Consider the following 18,008-nt stretch of genomic DNA (forward strand, 5'->3'; position numbering starts at 1 on the left):
AATAAACAAAACTGAAATAAATTTTGGCCTTATTAGTTTTATTTAAAAAAAAACAAAATCAATAAAAAAACAAAATTAAAAACTAAATTGACCGGCCCAAACAATTTTTTATTGATTTTGTTTATTTATTTTTTTAATAAACAAACAAAACTTAAAAAAAAAGAAATCACAAAGGGTATAAGTGTAATTTTTGGAGTAAGGCCGGGAAGAGGATGTTTGAAAGGGTGCGAAAAGCTGGCCTGGTCAAAAGCAGGTGGCAGGCGTTGTCAGTTTTACTGACATGTTATTGGCTGGTAACTTTGGGTAGGTGGGTAGGTTTCGCTTTATAAGTAGAGGGTTAGAGAGTAGTCGTTGAGTGCAAAGTGGCGATGGAGAACTTTGAGCACTTAGCCGCTGCAGCAGTCAACATTGCAAACGAAGCCGCCGCCATCAACGCCGTCGCTGCCGCCGCTGCCGCCAACGCCGCCGCCAATGACACCGCCGCGGCCTCCGCTCCTGCTGCCGCAGCGGCCTCCGCTCCTGCTGCCGCCGCGGCCGCCCCTCCTGCCGCCTTCCTCGTCGTCCCTCCGTTCGCCGTCAGCGTTGTCTTCACCCATCCCGCAGGCCCGGCAAATGAATAGATATTAGGTGTTTTCACAAGCTTGATTCGTAAATTAAGTATGCAGTGTCAGTAGCAAATTCCAGAAAAACAAAAAATTTCTGTTGGTTAAGGATGATCATGCTGAAGCAAGCTTTTTCTCTCATGATTCTCCTATAATTTACCAAATTCATCTAAAATATCTTGCATAATTGTTCGAGCATTTTAGAGTCGTCACTAAATAGTTCTACAAATCTAAAATATCATACACGTATATATTTTTCTAATAAACCCGTTCAGTCCATCTGACATGTGAAGCCAACTACCGGTGATTTTGATGGTCTAACCGCCGGTTTGATTTTCAACATAGTTGCCGCATAATTTCCCCAGTGTAACATTTGCACCACAAGAGTTAATTAAGGGCGTAACCTAAAATTAGAGACAATAATTGATCGGATGAATCGCGTAATGCAGTTGTTGTGCCATTGAAATCAAACTAGCTGAAATCAGAGTCGAAGAACAGGGCATGTGAAGACATTCAGTAGGCCATTGAGTATTACTTGGGATTGTTCTTCGATGGGGAAAGACAGTTTTGACAGAAATTAATTGGTTTGCAGCTTCAGCATTGTAAAAAAAGAGAAGAATTTTGGAACAATATTTGTATTGAAAACTAACAAATGGAATTACTCAAGATGAGCAAATCAGACCCGCTGGCCATGCTTCTCCAACTAGAAACCAGAAAGAGATGGTAGTGCTGCCCTAGATACCAATGAAATGGTCACTCATTAATTTCCATGTAATTTACAATGTTTTCTTTTGGCTATAATACGACTTTGCGGTTCAGTAGTTTCTTCAGGAGATTGTTTGGAGATGTCTTAGGAGCCTAAAGTTCAAATGCAGTGTATGATTTTAAGATAACATATGTCATAGAGTTGGAAAGTCATGCTCTCACTTGAAATCAAATCCTTCTAATTTTACCTCAAGGGGAGCCCTGTTCACAATATGCACATTGAAGTTGATTCCAACAGCCACTTGGCTAAGCACAACCCTTTCAAAAGTCCTGCAGATTAAACCACACAGTATTGGAGTGATGGTATATTGATATGGCCATGAAAGTCATTGTTAAAAAAATGAAGCAAGCATCATAACAAAGGCAAGGGACAAAATCTTTACAAGTCAATGACCCAGCAACATGCAACTTGTGAGAGAATCTTGCATAATTGTTTACCAGCATTGTCACTGCAATGTTGTCTCCAAATATCACAATCAAATACCTTAAGACTTTAAAGTACATTCACTTATTTCCACATAATACATAGTACAGATCTGTTTACATTCACTGTTCTAGTACTGACTGAGGACACAAACCACAGACACAACAAGTTGCAGCATTGCACTCTATTGCGGCCATCAAAAACACAAAACAGTAAGAGAGAAGTCACAGTTCTCTCCTTGTACTTTAAGAACCAAAAGTTCCAATGTTAGTTTGCTTTGGAAGATGTATCAGATCACTGCAACTGCTACCTACTTTGACGAAATGCAACTTCTTGAGATGTCTCAATTATGTATTGTATCCATAGGAGTTGTTGATGGGCACGTGCAGGACAGCGACGAAGATTATGGAAGGGAATCGGGACCAACTTCAAGGGCTTCTGTTTTGAGGTAGGAATGCTGGATGGAAGTGGCAAGGGAGATGAGCATTGTTATGCAGAGGGGTTTCAGCTGCAGGGACTGCATTGCCGATACAAAATCATCTTCGTGGATCATAACTGCTTGAGCCCCATCATTATTATTTGAGCGATTGTTGTCGCAGAAAAAGTAATATTCATCTTTCCATATGTCTCCCTAAGATAAGATGAACAAGGAGGAATAAGATATAGAATATGAAATCCTTTGCAAGCAAAAAAAGATAAAACCGTCATCTCGACGGCCCCACCGTCTGGAAGGGAGGTAAATTACAGAGGGCTTTGCCCAGCAACAGCAGCTCGTGCAAGGAGGGGTTGAGGCAAGCGGGGCATTCCACGCTCGTTGATAATCGACCCTAGACCTATTGACAACAACACCCTTGCATGAACCAACTGCACCAGCCTGAAATCCTTGAATTGGCTGGTAGTGGTTAATTAAAAAGAATAAGTGCACATGCAGCTCACAACAAAAAGATTACAGGTGGTCTACTAGAATAAAGATGGTAATAACCATGGAACTGAGAAAGATCCTTCTACTATTCACTCAAAAAAGATCCATCTTCCTTGACTAGACTGTAAAGCTAATATAAATCAAAATGGAAAGAACAATACAATCATTCAGATGGTGCTATGATAAGATATAATTCACACAAGAGAGCCAAATCAAAAGCTGAATCATAAACATAAAAAAGAAATACAAAATGTGTGCCAAGGTTCCCCTAACCAACAATTAGCATCCAAAAATATACCACCAAATAGAATTTAATGCACAATTTTATAACTCCAAGCACATTTCTCAACTAACATTAGAAAATGAATCTTTTAGCAAGAAATATGGTGGATTGATCATAATGAATCTCTGTGTTCATAACATTACCTCAGGTGACAACCTTGTGATACCAGCCATCAGCTGTGATACAACAATAGAAGCACCTTTCCCTTTCATGCTCAGAACTTGCTATATTGATTGGAATGAGCAATTATGAGCAGCTAAACTAGTTCGAAAATATAATTTCCCTATGATTGGTATTGTCAGTGATGCTAGGACGACTTTTGTGGCACTTAAAGACATAACTTGAAGAGAAGGCCTTTACAAAATTACAGGGTAAAAAGCATCATTGACTTTTCAAAATCACCTCTTGAAGATCGACTCTCAGAAAATACATCCATAGATAACTTGGAGATCCAGAAAGATGATGTTTCATCTCATGATTGCTCCACAAGCTCAGAGAAGTAGATGTAGCCAAAACAGGTGTTTTAAAAGAAGTGGTAGTCTGGCTTTCATCCATGTGCATCTGAGATAATTTATTTAGGTATTTGTAAGGAAGTGTGCTAATATCTCTGATGGAGTTGGTTGGGCATCTGCATTCATCTTGGCTGCAGACAGCACTCAAGAACTTATGCTTGTGAAATCAAATTTATTTGAGCAACTAAAAGAAGTAAATAGTGCTAGAAATTGGCAGAGTTAGTAAAGGTACACATCAGCTAGATCTAGTTTATCACGTGTATGAGACAGCAGAATGAGAACACAGGAGTTGGTGATAAAGCAGGTAAAAGTTGTTGAGATGTTGTAGGCTTGACATTAATATTTGGTACATCTGTTAATTAAGGGTACCAAATCTTGCAGATTCTGTTAACACCTTCAAGAGCTTCTCAAATCCCATGATGACAACGGAAAAGTTTGGAAATGTCAACAACATTATCACACATATCAAAGGACTTTGATGATTGTTCCAAAAAACATAAAGTAGATATTTTCCAATGAAGTAGGAATATCTATTTTGTTCCTTGCAAGTTCTGTTAATGTTATTTTCTACTCAGTGCATCATGTCCACCTCACTATTCGGGTAAAGAAAGAGAGGATGTTCTGGTTGCATCAATTAACAGCTACATCACAAACAAAATTGTGGTTGCATGCCAGCCAAATTGGGTAAGCAGGCTCCTTTACATCAAGTTTTGGTTTGAGTAATTGTGAGATCCAGAAAGGTGAAATTTAATAATCAACCAGACTAACTGTGAAGTCTGCTTCCTTTAGTAAATAGATGAGGTATAACATATGAAAACCTTCAGTTTAACAAAAGAAAAGAACTAAAGAACCTAAACTTCACAAATTATGATTCTTAAACAGCAGTTATTGGAAAATCAAAATGATATCATCAGATTACTGTGGTCTAAAAAAATCTCTCTCTTTTTTTTTTTCTGTACTAACTATAAAATATAAGTTTTCGAGTACTAAATCTCACACGCACACATATCTTTCTGCTGATCTTTATCTTAGCTGCAACATATATAATATTTTTTATTCCATGCCTTCTTGCATGGTTACAGTTTGATGAGTATCAAAAGAGTGCTGATAGACACAGGCATTATGCCAAATCACCTATATGTTGTTGCTGGGAAGCCTTGTTGACATGAATGATACAGTACTTACATAAAGAAAGTGCATCAACATGAACCAGCATATATCAAGCCTTAAAATGGGAGAGATTTTGAATCTTAATTTAGTTTCAATTAAAGGCTATAAGCTGATTAAGGGAATTCTTCAGGCAAGATGGGTCTTCAATAAATAAATAGCATGACTGTTTTCACATAATTTGAGCTAGACCTACCAAGGAATGGTCAATTATAGCATCAGGACAATTGACTCAGTATCAAATTTAACATCGACAATCAACTAAAACAAATAGCATATGATATAAACATCCTTCCGAGAATGTGATTTCGAAGAATAGATCAAGAAAAAAAGTATGCAAAGTTTGTTTAATCCAAATGTCTGGTTTTCCAACCTAGGCCTGCATAACCATCCTGTTTCCATTTCCTTATTCTTACCCATTTTTAGATCAGCAACGAAATTGGTAACTGTAACAGATTAGAGAACATTGCAGCCAAGAAGTTTCCCAGACCACATTTTCCCTTAGTTTAACCCTTTCCGTTTCATCGACTCAAGTGCAATATTACGAAACATCAGCAAGTACTCGTTAGTCAAAGGGACCGTGTATGCAAAGTAATACGAATAAGATAAGTTAAAATACCAGAAAAGAAAGCACACAAGGCGGATCATATGGTATTCACCGATGAAGCCTTCACATTCGTCTTCTACTCGGCCTCGGAATCCTCGCACATGACGGTGCCGTAGTGAGAGTACCCGAAGGAAAAACTGAAGCATCATGCACCATCTACCTCATACGCAGGAAATCGTGGGGAAGACCAGATGGCCACTTCCAGCGGAGGAGCCATGGCGGCTCTCCGGCGATGGATGATTTCGATTCGGCGATTCGAACGTGATCGTTGGAGTGGAACGGCTCGAGACTAGCAGAATCAAAAGGTCTTGCAGCCATTGCCTTGTCGGGCTGTCGTCTGTTATGAGTTTATGGGCTTCAAAAGGCCCAAATCGTCTTTCACAACTTGACGTGTAGGAGCCCGAGATAAGTTTGTGACATCATATCCCTTTATCCTTTCCGCAGGTAATGCGGTGCGGTGATTCTACTGGACGAGGTTTCGACTTCGAGCCCAAGGGTTTATAGATTCCGACGAAAGGAAGCCGGTGAGTTTGCTTCTGCCGACGGATTTACATCCAGAAATTTCGTGCTTTTCTTAAGGAACATGAAACCGATTCTTTAGCTCAAATTTATATATATAATGTTCCTATTTTTCTCCGATTTACTTAGCGTTTTCGTTGAAACTGGAATTTTGATCGAAGCATATACTCTGTTACTGCTATTCCTGGAATGCCGGGCGCATTTGGTTGCTTGCCGAGCCAGATTTCTTCGACTACCAGCGTGCATGATGGCACACCTGCGCGTCGTAAGAAGGACCAGAGTCAATTTTATTTTGTAAGATTTCGCCTTCCACCAGCAAGGAAGCTTAGGTCTTATGCAAAACTGAATTTTGAGGTTAAAGCTGTGCCTGTTAAATCGGAAGCGAGGAAATCATCAAAGTCGGTTTCATATGGAGGCTGCATCCCGTCGATGTTGCTAGCACTGGAAACTTGTGAAGATCTGGATGAGGCTTTGAAGCCATGGGAAGAGAATCTTAACAGCAAGGAGAGGACCATCATCCTAAAAGAGCAAACAGATTGGAAGAGGGCTCTAGAAATCTTTAACTGGTTCAAGAGAAAGGGCTGCTACGAACTGAATGTGATTCACTACAATGTTATGCTAAGGATCCTTGGGCAAGCACAAAACTGGGATCTCATTGGGTCATTATGGAGGGAGATGCAGGCAAATAGAATAATTCCCACAAATTCAACGTACGGTACATTAATCAACGCTTACTGCAAAGGTGGCTTGAGCAAGGAAGCACTTGTTTGGTTGAGCGATTTATACAAGCAAGGAATGGAGCCAGATGAAGTGACAATGGGAGTTGTTCTTCAGACATATAAGAAGGCTGGTAGCTTTCAAAACGTGGAGCAATTTTTCAAAAGGTGGTCATCTGATGTTTTTGATGATTGTGAATCTCAAAAGTGTTACAGCTTATACACGTACAATACATTGATTGATACTTATGGTAAATCAGGGCAGTTTGAGAAAGCTTCAAGAACTTTTGCACAAATGTTAAGGGAAGGTATTGTTCCAGACATAGTTACATTCAATACAATGATTCATATGTATGGCAATAATGGTCTGTTAGAAGAGGTTTCTGCATTGATGATGATAATGGATGAATACCAATGTGTTGCTGATACAAGAACATATAACATACTTATCTCCATTCATCTAAAGATCAATGACCTCAGCATAGCAGCTGGTTACTTTTCTAAGTTGAAATTGGCCGGTCTAGAACCAGATGTTGTCAGTTATCGCACTCTTTTATATGCATATTCTATAAGAAACATGGTTGGGGAAGCTGAAGCTCTTATTGTGGAGATGGAATGTCAAGGCCTTGAGATTGATGAGTATACACAATCAGCTTTGACTAGGATGTACACAAATGTAGGAATGATGGATAAATCTTGGTCTTGGTTTGAAAAATTCAGCGATAAAATGAATCCAGAATGGTTTGCTTCCAATATCGATGCTTTTGGAGAGCAAGGACACGTTTTTCTTGCCGAGAAAGCTTTTGCTTGTTGCTTATCCAGGCAAAAGTTGAGTGTTCTCACGTTCAATGTTATGATAAAAGCGTATGGAACACAAAGGAACTATACCAAGGCTTGTGAGTTGTTTGATGACATGATAGAGTATGGTATTCATCCTGACAAGTGCACATGCAATTCTCTAATACATATTTTATTGTCTGCTGATCTACCTCATAAAGCAGTATGCTATTTACGAAAAATGCAAGAGGGTGGCTTTGTTAGTGACTGCATTCCTTATTCAGCGGTGATGACTAGTTTTGTCAAGTTTGGTGAAATACAAATTGCAGAAGATATATTTAAAGAAATGGTTAGCTTTGGATTTCAACCCGATGTTGTTGCTTTTTCCATTCTAATAAATGCATTCACTGAAGTTGGAAATGTTTCCAATGCTTTGAAGTATGTTGATGCAATGAAGAAGGCTGGAGTTGTTCTGAACCCAGAAATTTGCAACTTGTTAATCAAACTTTATGCAAAAAATGGATATTTGAGAGAAGCACAAGAAGTATATGAACTAATAAAAGTTTCTGAGAATGGTCCAGACATTTATGCTTCAAATTGCATGATTAGTCTTTATTCTGAGAATACTATGCTGAATGAGGCAGAAGCTATCTTTTGCGATTTGAAAAGCAGTGGAAAGGCAAATGAGTTCTCTTATGGGACTATGCTGTGTTTGTACAAAAAACTGGGTCATCTTTGGGAAGCTGATCTCATTGCGCAAGATATGCAAGCCTTGGAATTGCTATCCAGCACAGTCAGTTGCAACAATTTAATTGCATTATATGCAACTAATGGGAGAATGAAGCAGGCTGTAGAGATATTCCATTACATGTTGACCACTGGGATACAACCTGATGAGTCTACATTCAAGACATTTGGGCATGCTTTGCTTAAATATGGAGTTTCCAAAGAAGCTGTAAATCGACTAGAATCGATGAAAGCAGAAAAGTCCAGAGTTGGCTTGGATGCATGGATTGATGCCTTATGCTCGATCTTCAGGCTGGATTCTGCGGACCTAAAGCAGGCAAGTAGAAATATGAATTGCTATATTAAAAACCTTAAATTGTAAGCATGTGCAGTGTGCAGTCATGAGTGTGATCCATTGAAGGAAGAAGGAACCGTGGGCAACTTCAATGATGTTGGCTATGTATAATTATAGAACCTTGATTCAGAAGCTTTGACGTCAGAATCTTGCCTGCAATGGATGGCTTCCATTTATTCTGGAGACCTAGGCCTTTCTTGTCTCAGGGGTGAGTCTTTATCGTTCCGAATAATCGAATAGCATGATGCAGATAGATTTTAATATTGTCATGATTTAGGATTGGCGTTATGTAGTTTATTTCCTATGCTTTCTGTTGTTTGGAAAAGGCAATTAATACTCTTTGTAGTTCACCAAGCTTTGCAATTAATCCTTATCTTTGTACTCCAGCGTCCAATATTGTCAATGTTAAATAACTTGAAGGATGAGAGCTTGGAACTCGACGCCGATGGACTAATCTTCACTCTGAAAAATCTACGCTGACAGGATGCGGAAGAAATCTTTTACAATTTGAAACATGGTGGAAAGGCAAATGAGTTCTTGAGTTTCCACAAGCAATTTGGTCTTCTTCAACCAGACATCATTGCTTCAACAATGCAAATATTTCAGACTGCAAACCACAGCACCGTGAGATGTTTAGTTTCTGGAACAGTGAAGCAAGCAAGTTATACCGCACGTGATTTATCTCCTTTGATATAATCTTGATTCTTGAAGCATCTAGGATGATATTTTGGTACAATTAAGAGGTAGGTTTTTTCATGAATAAATTTGATACTTTGATGTCTTTCTTGCTTTAGGAGGTCTTGTCGATCTAATTGTTCTATACTGCAAACTGCTGTTGGTGTAATTTGAAGGCTTGCAATAGTCTATGCTTTTATATGTACTTGGAATGTGAGCTTCAAAAATAGATATAGTCGGTTGCTTCAAGGAATCAATCAAAGCTAAAGAAAAGAAGATAAAAAGTCGAACGGATAGCTTGTATACTTAAATTCCTATCCATCATCAACAACTTGAACATTACATTTCTTTGTTGCACTTATCAGTCATGGTTCTTAGGGTCTAAGAAAGTAACTTCTTTCATCACAAAAAAGAAGGTATATATACATATCTTACTATTTTATTAAAAATCTTCTCCCTTTATTAATTAATTTTGGTGAAACCTAAAATGTATTTATATTAATGTCTTTTTTTTTATTCATACTAAAAATAATTTAAAAGTTTATTAGTAATTCCACAAGCGAAACAATCAAGGATTTAGAGTTCGAGACTCAGCTATAACGTATTATTATGAATTTTTCTCATCATTAATTTTCTCTGGTTGTTTTATATATAAAAAATATAGTTCTTTTTAGTCCCATATCTTAGAATTGATAACACTATGATCAAAGAAGTTTTATAAATATTTTAGGCTGACGATATTAAAAAATATACTATTCTTAATTTTTTTTACTAAGACAAATATAATATTAAATTAAAATAATTTTTTTCATAAGGAAATCCGTTATAGTAGTTTGTTACTGGGATTCTCTAATGTCACTAAGGATGACACTAAGAAATTCAAACAATTTAGATTTTCAAAACTCCAAATAATTTATATATTATTACACACGCAACGCGTCTGCACGATCACACTAGTATATATATAAACATCTGTTTGATATATATTCTTGAGCGATCTTTATAGGTCTGGGTGTTCGAGTGCACTCACGGGTGTCTGGATTTGTAAGTATTGTCTAGAAATGTATATTGTATATATATATATCCGTTCGATATACATTTCTATATAAAAACCCGGGTGTCTGGATTTGTAAGTATTATATATATATATATATATATATATATCTCGTTCGATATACATTTCTATAAATAAACGATCGAATTTAAGTCTTTTTAAACATGAGTCCTTAAAGACAGCCTATTTTAAGTAAAACGTATGATCCATTTATTTAATTGAACAGATCGGGTTAGCAAATCCAAAATCATTCATGATTTTTGACTTGTTTACGATTAATTAAATTGTCACCGCTAATCATAATAGCAACTTGATAATCAAATTCAAGTATTACTCGACCGAGCGTGGGCCCCAAATTAACGACTTGTAATTATTCTCTCCCCACTATCCGAATTGTGGCGGTTGGGCCACAGTTAACAACACTAGCAGGGATCTCAATTTACTATTTATAATTATAGTTGCATCGTGATAATGATTTAATTATAATTAGTTATAATTTTTTTCTAAATTTATTATTTTAAAATTATAGTTTAAATTAAAGTGTGTGGTCGAAAGTCGTCGGTAGTAGGATAGTGGCTAGATAGCTAGGCGTCAAGTGATGGGGCGCCTTTCCGATGACCTTTGGTCATCTGTTCCGACCCAAACTATAACTTGGGGACGATGAACATAGGGAGGAATCGTAACCAATTATAATTGGATCACGATCGCAATCCAACCATAATTACAAGTGGTCCATCTCCTGATCCAAAAAAAATGGATCAGGAAATCTAGGATCCTAAAGTTATAACAGTCGTCTTTGGTCTACATTTTATGGATCACGAAATGATCCACAATATAATTGTAGTTGAATCGTGGTTGAGTGCCAAGTCGGGGGAGTCTCTGTGTGGTCTTTGGCCATCCATCTCGACCTAAATTATAATCTGGATGGAAAGATGAATCCAAAAAGAATCATAATTAATTGTGGTCACATCGTGATTACGATTCAATCACAATTAGTTGTAATCCTTTTTAAAATTTATTTTTTTATTTAAATTATAATTTAAGTCTGGTAACGAGCATAGACTGCTAGTAATTATGGTAAAAGACGAATACTCTCATCTCTAGTGCCCCCGTCAATCCGTCTCAGGATCAACACGAAGAAGATAAATCACAGACGATTACTGTAACAAGTCAAATACATATCGCCTTTTGTTATATATAATGTACATGAATTAGTTGACCAAACCAGGTTTTGGCCAAGCTGTCGTTGTCCTTTATCAAATCCGAAGATGGGAGATGCCCTAAGATTGTTTGTGTCGCTTTGAAGTGTTTTTTTTTTGGATAAATACATGTATTCATGAGCTGTATATTTCCTGCATTTAAAGGAGCTGTTGTGTATCTCTATCAATCGGTTGCTCTCCATTAATTGTTCACATCTTTCTCAATAAATAATATTGATCTCAAAGAATATAAATTCCAACTGCATAATTGTCGTCTAATTTATCTGTTTATTATATTTATCTATAAGATGAAATAAATTAAGCCTAAAATATAATATTTATGGAGTTTTTTCATAGAAAAATAATTACCGAGGGGATTTCGCTCCGGTAGTTGCATGCTCCTGTTCGTCTTCCCTCCTCTGTTTCCATATCTTAAATACGCTCCCGCTCCTCATGGCCACAGCAACGCTCCACCTCCTCCTTCGTCGGCCATGGCGGACACAGTCACTCCGGCGAGCTCTGACAGTTATCTTCTTCGAAACTTCGTCCTCTCCCTCATCAACCCTAAGCGCCTCAAGCTCGGCTACCACTACTTGATCTCCCACGCACTGCATTTCATCCTGCTCCTCCTCCTCGCGGCCTCAGCCGCTAGCCTCACCAGACTTACTTCCGCCGAGGTCCTCCAGATTAGGGATGCCCTCCGCCTCCACCTCGTGCCCGTCGTCGCCTGCTCCTTGGCCGCTGCCTTCCTCGCGGCTCTCTACCTCACGAAACAGCCGCGTCCGGTCTACCTCCTCGACTTCGCGTGCTTCAAGCCGGCGGCGGAGCTCAAGTGCAGCCGAGAATTCTTCGTGGAGCACTCCATGAGCACCGGTAGACTAACAGAATCAAAGGTCTTGCAGCCATTGCCTTGTCGGGCTGTCGTCTGTTATGAGTTTATGGGCTTCAAAAGGCCCAAATCGTCTTTCACAACTTGACGTGTAGGAGCCCGAGATAAGTTTGTGACATCATATCCCTTTATCCTTTCCGCAGGTAATGCGGTGCGGTGATTCTACTGGACGAGGTTTCGACTTCGAGCCCAAGGGTTTATAGATTCCGACGAAAGGAAGCCGGTGAGTTTGCTTCTGCCGACGGATTTACATCCAGAAATTTCGTGCTTTTCTTAAGGAACATGAAACCGATTCTTTAGCTCAAATTTATATATATAATGTTCCTATTTTTCTCCGATTTACTTAGCGTTTTCGTTGAAACTGGAATTTTGATCGAAGCATATACTCTGTTACTGCTATTCCTGGAATGCCGGGCGCATTTGGTTGCTTGCCGAGCCAGATTTCTTCGACTACCAGCGTGCATGATGGCACACCTGCGCGTCGTAAGAAGGACCAGAGTCAATTTTATTTTGTAAGATTTCGCCTTCCACCAGCAAGGAAGCTTAGGTCTTATGCAAAACTGAATTTTGAGGTTAAAGCTGTGCCTGTTAAATCGGAAGCGAGGAAATCATCAAAGTCGGTTTCATATGGAGGCTGCATCCCGTCGATGTTGCTAGCACTGGAAACTTGTGAAGATCTGGATGAGGCTTTGAAGCCATGGGAAGAGAATCTTAACAGCAAGGAGAGGACCATCATCCTAAAAGAGCAAACAGATTGGAAGAGGGCTCTAGAAATCTTTAACTGGTTCAAGAGAAAGGGCTGCTACGAACTGAATGTGATTCACTACAATGTTATACTAAGGATCCTTGGGCAAGCACAAAACTGGGATCTCATTGGGTCATTATGGAGGAGATGCAGGCAAATAGAATAACTCCCACAAATTCAACGTACGGTACATTAATCAACGCTTACTGCAAAGGTGGCTTGAGCAAGGAAGCGCTTGTTTGGTTGAGCGATCTATACAAGCAAGGAATGGAACCAGATGAAGTGACAATGGGAGTTGTTCTTCAGACATATAAGAAGGCTGGTAGCTTTCAAAACGTGGAGCAATTTTTCAAAAGGTGGTCATCTGATGTTTTTGATGATTGTGAATCTCAAAAGTGTTACAGCTTATACACGTACAATACATTGATTGATACTTATGGTAAATCAGGGCAGTTTGAGAAAGCTTCAAGAACTTTTGCACAAATGTTAAGGGAAGGTATTGTTCCAGACATAGTTACATTCAATACAATGATTCATATGTATGGCAATAATGGTCTGTTAGAAGAGGTTTCTGCATTGATGATGATAATGGATGAATACCAATGTGCTGCTGATACAAGAACATATAACATACTTATCTCCATTCATCTAAAGATCAATGACCTCAGCATAGCAGCTGGTTACTTTTCTAAGTTGAAATTGGCCGGTCTAGAACCAGATGTTGTCAGTTATCGCACTCTTTTATATGCATATTCTATAAGAAACATGGTTGGGGAAGCTGAAGCTCTTATTGTGGAGATGGAATGTCAAGGCCTTGAGATTGATGAGTATACACAATCAGCTTTGACTAGGATGTACACAAATGTAGGAATGATGGATAAATCTTGGTCTTGGTTTGAAAAATTCAGCGATAAAATGAATCCAGAATGGTTTGCTTCCAATATCGATGCTTTTGGAGAGCAAGGACACGTTTTTCTTGCCGAGAAAGCTTTTGCTTGTTGCTTATCCAGGCAAAAGTTGAGTGTTCTCACGTTCAATGTTATGATAAAAGCGTATGGAACACAAAGGAACTATACCAAGGCTTGTGAGTTGTTTGATGACATGATAGAGTATGGTATTCATCCTGACAAGTGCACATGCAATTCTCTAATACATATTTTATTGTCTGCTGATCTACCTCATAAAGCAGTATGCTATTTACGAAAAATGCAAGAGGGTGGCTTTGTTAGTGACTGCATTCCTTATTCAGCGGTGATGACTAGTTTTGTCAAGTTTGGTGAAATACAAATTGCAGAAGATATATTTAAAGAAATGGTTAGCTTTGGATTTCAACCCGATGTTGTTGCTTTTTCCATTCTAATAAATGCATTCACTGAAGTTGGAAATGTTTCCAATGCTTTGAAGTATGTTGATGCAATGAAGAAGGCTGGAGTTGTTCTGAACCCAGAAATTTGCAACTTGTTAATCAAACTTTATGCAAAAAATGGATATTTGAGAGAAGCACAAGAAGTATATGAACTAATAAAAGTTTCTGAGAATGGTCCAGACATTTATGCTTCAAATTGCATGATTAGTCTTTATTCTGAGAATACTATGCTGAATGAGGCAGAAGCTATCTTTTGCGATTTGAAAAGCAGTGGAAAGGCAAATGAGTTCTCTTATGGGACTATGCTGTGTTTGTACAAAAAACTGGGTCATCTTTGGGAAGCTGATCTCATTGCGCAAGATATGCAAGCCTTGGAATTGCTATCCAGCACAGTCAGTTGCAACAATTTAATTGCATTATATGCAACTAATGGGAGAATGAAGCAGGCTGTAGAGATATTCCATTACATGTTGACCACTGGGATACAACCTGATGAGTCTACATTCAAGACATTTGGGCATGCTTTGCTTAAATATGGAGTTTCCAAAGAAGCTGTAAATCGACTAGAATCGATGAAAGCAGAAAAGTCCAGAGTTGGCTTGGATGCATGGATTGATGCCTTATGCTCGATCTTCAGGCTGGATTCTGCGGACCTAAAGCAGGCAAGTAGAAATATGAATTGCTATATTAAAAACCTTAAATTGTAAGCATGTGCAGTGTGCAGTCATGAGTGTGATCCATTGAAGGAAGAAGGAACCGTGGGCAACTTCAATGATGTTGGCTATGTATAATTATAGAACCTTGATTCAGAAGCTTTGACGTCAGAATCTTGCCTGCAATGGATGGCTTCCATTTATTCTGGAGACCTAGGCCTTTCTTGTCTCAGGGGTGAGTCTTTATCGTTCCGAATAATCGAATAGCATGATGCAGATAGATTTTAATATTGTCATGATTTAGGATTGGCGTTATGTAGTTTATTTCCTATGCTTTCTGTTGTTTGGAAAAGGCAATTAATACTCTTTGTAGTTCACCAAGCTTTGCAATTAATCCTTATCTTTGTACTCCAGCGTCCAATATTGTCAATGTTAAATAACTTGAAGGATGAGAGCTTGGAACTCGACGCCGATGGACTAATCTTCACTCTGAAAAATCTACGCTGACAGGATGCGGAAGAAATCTTTTACAATTTGAAACATGGTGGAAAGGCAAATGAGTTCTTGAGTTTCCACAAGCAATTTGGTCTTCTTCAACCAGACATCATTGCTTCAACAATGCAAATATTTCAGACTGCAAACCACAGCACCGTGAGATGTTTAGTTTCTGGAACAGTGAAGCAAGCAAGTTATACCGCACGTGATTTATCTCCTTTGATATAATCTTGATTCTTGAAGCATCTAGGATGATATTTTGGTACAATTAAGAGGTAGGTTTTTTCATGAATAAATTTGATACTTTGATGTCTTTCTTGCTTTAGGAGGTCTTGTCGATCTAATTGTTCTATACTGCAAACTGCTGTTGGTGTAATTTGAAGGCTTGCAATAGTCTATGCTTTTATATGTACTTGGAATGTGAGCTTCAAAAATAGATATAGTCGGTTGCTTCAAGGAATCAATCAAAGCTAAAGAAAAGAAGATAAAAAGTCGAACGGATAGCTTGTATACTTAAATTCCTATCCATCATCAACAACTTGAACATTACATTTCTTTGTTGCACTTATCAGTCATGGTTCTTAGGGTCTAAGAAAGTAACTTCTTTCATCACAAAAAAGAAGGTATATATACATATCTTACTATTTTATTAAAAATCTTCTCCCTTTATTAATTAATTTTGGTGAAACCTAAAATGTATTTATATTAATGTCTTTTTTTTTATTCATACTAAAAATAATTTAAAAGTTTATTAGTAATTCCACAAGCGAAACAATCAAGGATTTAGAGTTCGAGACTCAGCTATAACGTATTATTATGAATTTTTCTCATCATTAATTTTCTCTGGTTGTTTTATATTATAAAAATATAGTTCTTTTTAGTCTCATAGATAACACTATGATCAAAGAAGTTTTATAAATATTTTAGGCGACGATATTAAAAAATATACTATTCTTAATTTTTTTTACTAAGACAAATATAATATTAAATTAAAATAATTTTTTTCATAAGGAAATCCGTTATAGTAGTTTGTTACTGGGATTCTCTAATGTCACTAAGGATGACACTAAGAAATTCAAACAATTTAGATTTTCAAAACTCCAAATAATTTATATATTATTACACACGCAACGCGTCTGCACGATCACACTAGTATATATATAAACATCTGTTTGATATATATTCTTGAGCGATCTTTATAGGTCTGGGTGTTCGAGTGCACTCACGGGTGTCTGGATTTGTAAGTATTGTCTAGAAATGTATATTGTATATATATATATCCGTTCGATATACATTTCTATATAAAAACCCGGGTGTCTGGATTTGTAAGTATTATATATATATATATATATATATATATCTCGTTCGATATACATTTCTATAAATAAACGATCGAATTTAAGTCTTTTTAAACATGAGTCCTTAAAGACAGCCTATTTTAAGTAAAACGTATGATCCATTTATTTAATTGAACAGATCGGGTTAGCAAATCCAAAATCATTCATGATTTTTGACTTGTTTACGATTAATTAAATTGTCACCGCTAATCATAATAGCAACTTGATAATCAAATTCAAGTATTACTCGACCGAGCGTGGGCCCCAAATTAACGACTTGTAATTATTCTCTCCCCACTATCCGAATTGTGGCGGTTGGGCCACAGTTAACAACACTAGCAGGGATCTCAATTTACTATTTATAATTATAGTTGCATCGTGATAATGATTTAATTATAATTAGTTATAATTTTTTTCTAAATTTATTATTTTAAAATTATAGTTTAAATTAAAGTGTGTGGTCGAAAGTCGTCGGTAGTAGGATAGTGGCTAGATAGCTAGGCGTCAAGTGATGGGGCGCCTTTCCGATGACCTTTGGTCATCTGTTCCGACCCAAACTATAACTTGGGGACGATGAACATAGGGAGGAATCGTAACCAATTATAATTGGATCACGATCGCAATCCAACCATAATTACAAGTGGTCCATCTCCTGATCCAAAAAAAATGGATCAGGAAATCTAGGATCCTAAAGTTATAACAGTCGTCTTTGGTCTACATTTTATGGATCACGAAATGATCCACAATATAATTGTAGTTGAATCGTGGTTGAGTGCCAAGTCGGGGGAGTCTCTGTGTGGTCTTTGGCCATCCATCTCGACCTAAATTATAATCTGGATGGAAAGATGAATCCAAAAAGAATCATAATTAATTGTGGTCACATCGTGATTACGATTCAATCACAATTAGTTGTAATCCTTTTTAAAATTTATTTTTTTATTTAAATTATAATTTAAGTCTGGTAACGAGCATAGACTGCTAGTAATTATGGTAAAAGACGAATACTCTCATCTCTAGTGCCCCCGTCAATCCGTCTCAGGATCAACACGAAGAAGATAAATCACAGACGATTACTGTAACAAGTCAAATACATATCGCCTTTTGTTATATATAATGTACATGAATTAGTTGACCAAACCAGGTTTTGGCCAAGCTGTCGTTGTCCTTTATCAAATCCGAAGATGGGAGATGCCCTAAGATTGTTTGTGTCGCTTTGAAGT

General features: G+C 37.6%; 2 protein-coding genes and 1 pseudogene across 10 annotated transcripts; 2 read left to right on the forward strand and 1 right to left on the reverse strand.

Annotated features, from left to right (window-relative positions):
- Positions 1-1,770: 1,770 nt before the first annotated feature.
- LOC121998790 lies at positions 1,771-5,588 on the reverse strand. Of its 7 annotated transcripts, none has more exons than XR_006116600.1 (4): positions 5,295-5,588; positions 3,399-3,639; positions 2,537-2,624; positions 1,771-2,422 (listed from the first exon to the last, which is right to left on the reverse strand). XR_006116600.1 is itself a non-coding variant. In XM_042553846.1 (4 exons), the coding sequence occupies exons 2-4, from the start codon at positions 3,555-3,557 to the stop codon at positions 2,195-2,197; spliced, it is 534 nt and encodes a 177-aa protein (XP_042409780.1). In that variant the 5' UTR covers positions 3,558-3,639; positions 5,335-5,588; the 3' UTR covers positions 1,771-2,194. The 7 variants fall into 7 exon arrangements, 5 of the variants coding, with proteins under 5 accessions (XP_042409780.1, XP_042409776.1, XP_042409775.1 ...); XR_006116599.1 differs by having other exon boundaries at positions 2,514-2,624; XM_042553846.1 differs by having other exon boundaries at positions 2,537-2,683; positions 5,335-5,588.
- Positions 5,589-5,695: 107 nt separating this feature from the next.
- Positions 5,696-9,255, forward strand: LOC121998791 (pentatricopeptide repeat-containing protein At3g23020-like). 3 transcript variants are annotated; one of them, XM_042553848.1, is made up of 4 exons: positions 5,696-5,806; positions 5,931-8,357; positions 8,442-8,583; positions 8,763-9,255. In XM_042553848.1, exons 2-3 carry the CDS (start codon positions 5,991-5,993, stop codon positions 8,484-8,486), a joined length of 2,412 nt encoding a protein of 803 aa, XP_042409782.1. In that variant the 5' UTR covers positions 5,696-5,806; positions 5,931-5,990; the 3' UTR covers positions 8,487-8,583; positions 8,763-9,255. The 3 variants fall into 3 exon arrangements, with proteins under 3 accessions (XP_042409782.1, XP_042409781.1, XP_042409783.1); XM_042553847.1 differs by having other exon boundaries at positions 5,963-8,583; XM_042553849.1 differs by lacking the exon at positions 8,763-9,255 and having other exon boundaries at positions 8,420-8,580.
- Positions 9,256-12,304: 3,049 nt separating this feature from the next.
- On the forward strand, positions 12,305-15,863 carry LOC121998792 (annotated as a pseudogene).
- The last annotated feature ends 2,145 nt before the right edge of the window (positions 15,864-18,008 follow it).

This window comes from Zingiber officinale, chromosome 6A, assembly GCF_018446385.1.
Source record: "Zingiber officinale cultivar Zhangliang chromosome 6A, Zo_v1.1, whole genome shotgun sequence".
In the NCBI taxonomy this organism is placed as follows: Eukaryota; Viridiplantae; Streptophyta; class Magnoliopsida; order Zingiberales; family Zingiberaceae; genus Zingiber; species Zingiber officinale.

What these genes read in the sequence shown, in the direction of transcription:
- LOC121998790 (XM_042553841.1), bottom strand. Translation starts at nt 5,431, where the DNA reads ATGATGCTTCAGTTTTTCCTTCGGGTACTCTCACTACGGCACCGTCAT. An exon ending in CTTGTGTGCTTTCTTTTCTG is followed by an intron (nt 3,640 to 5,294) that starts GTATTTTAACTT and finishes TGCTGTCTGCAG; the next exon opens with CCAAGATGAATGCAGATGCC. An exon ending in TGAGAGTCGATCTTCAAGAG is followed by an intron (nt 2,684 to 3,398) that starts GTGATTTTGAAA and finishes AACCACTACCAG; the next exon opens with CCAATTCAAGGATTTCAGGC.
- LOC121998791 (XM_042553848.1), top strand. Translation starts at nt 5,991, where the DNA reads ATGCCGGGCGCATTTGGTTGCTTGCCGAGCCAGATTTCTTCGACTACC. An exon ending in ATTCTGCGGACCTAAAGCAG is followed by an intron (nt 8,358 to 8,441) that starts GCAAGTAGAAAT and finishes GATCCATTGAAG; the next exon opens with GAAGAAGGAACCGTGGGCAA.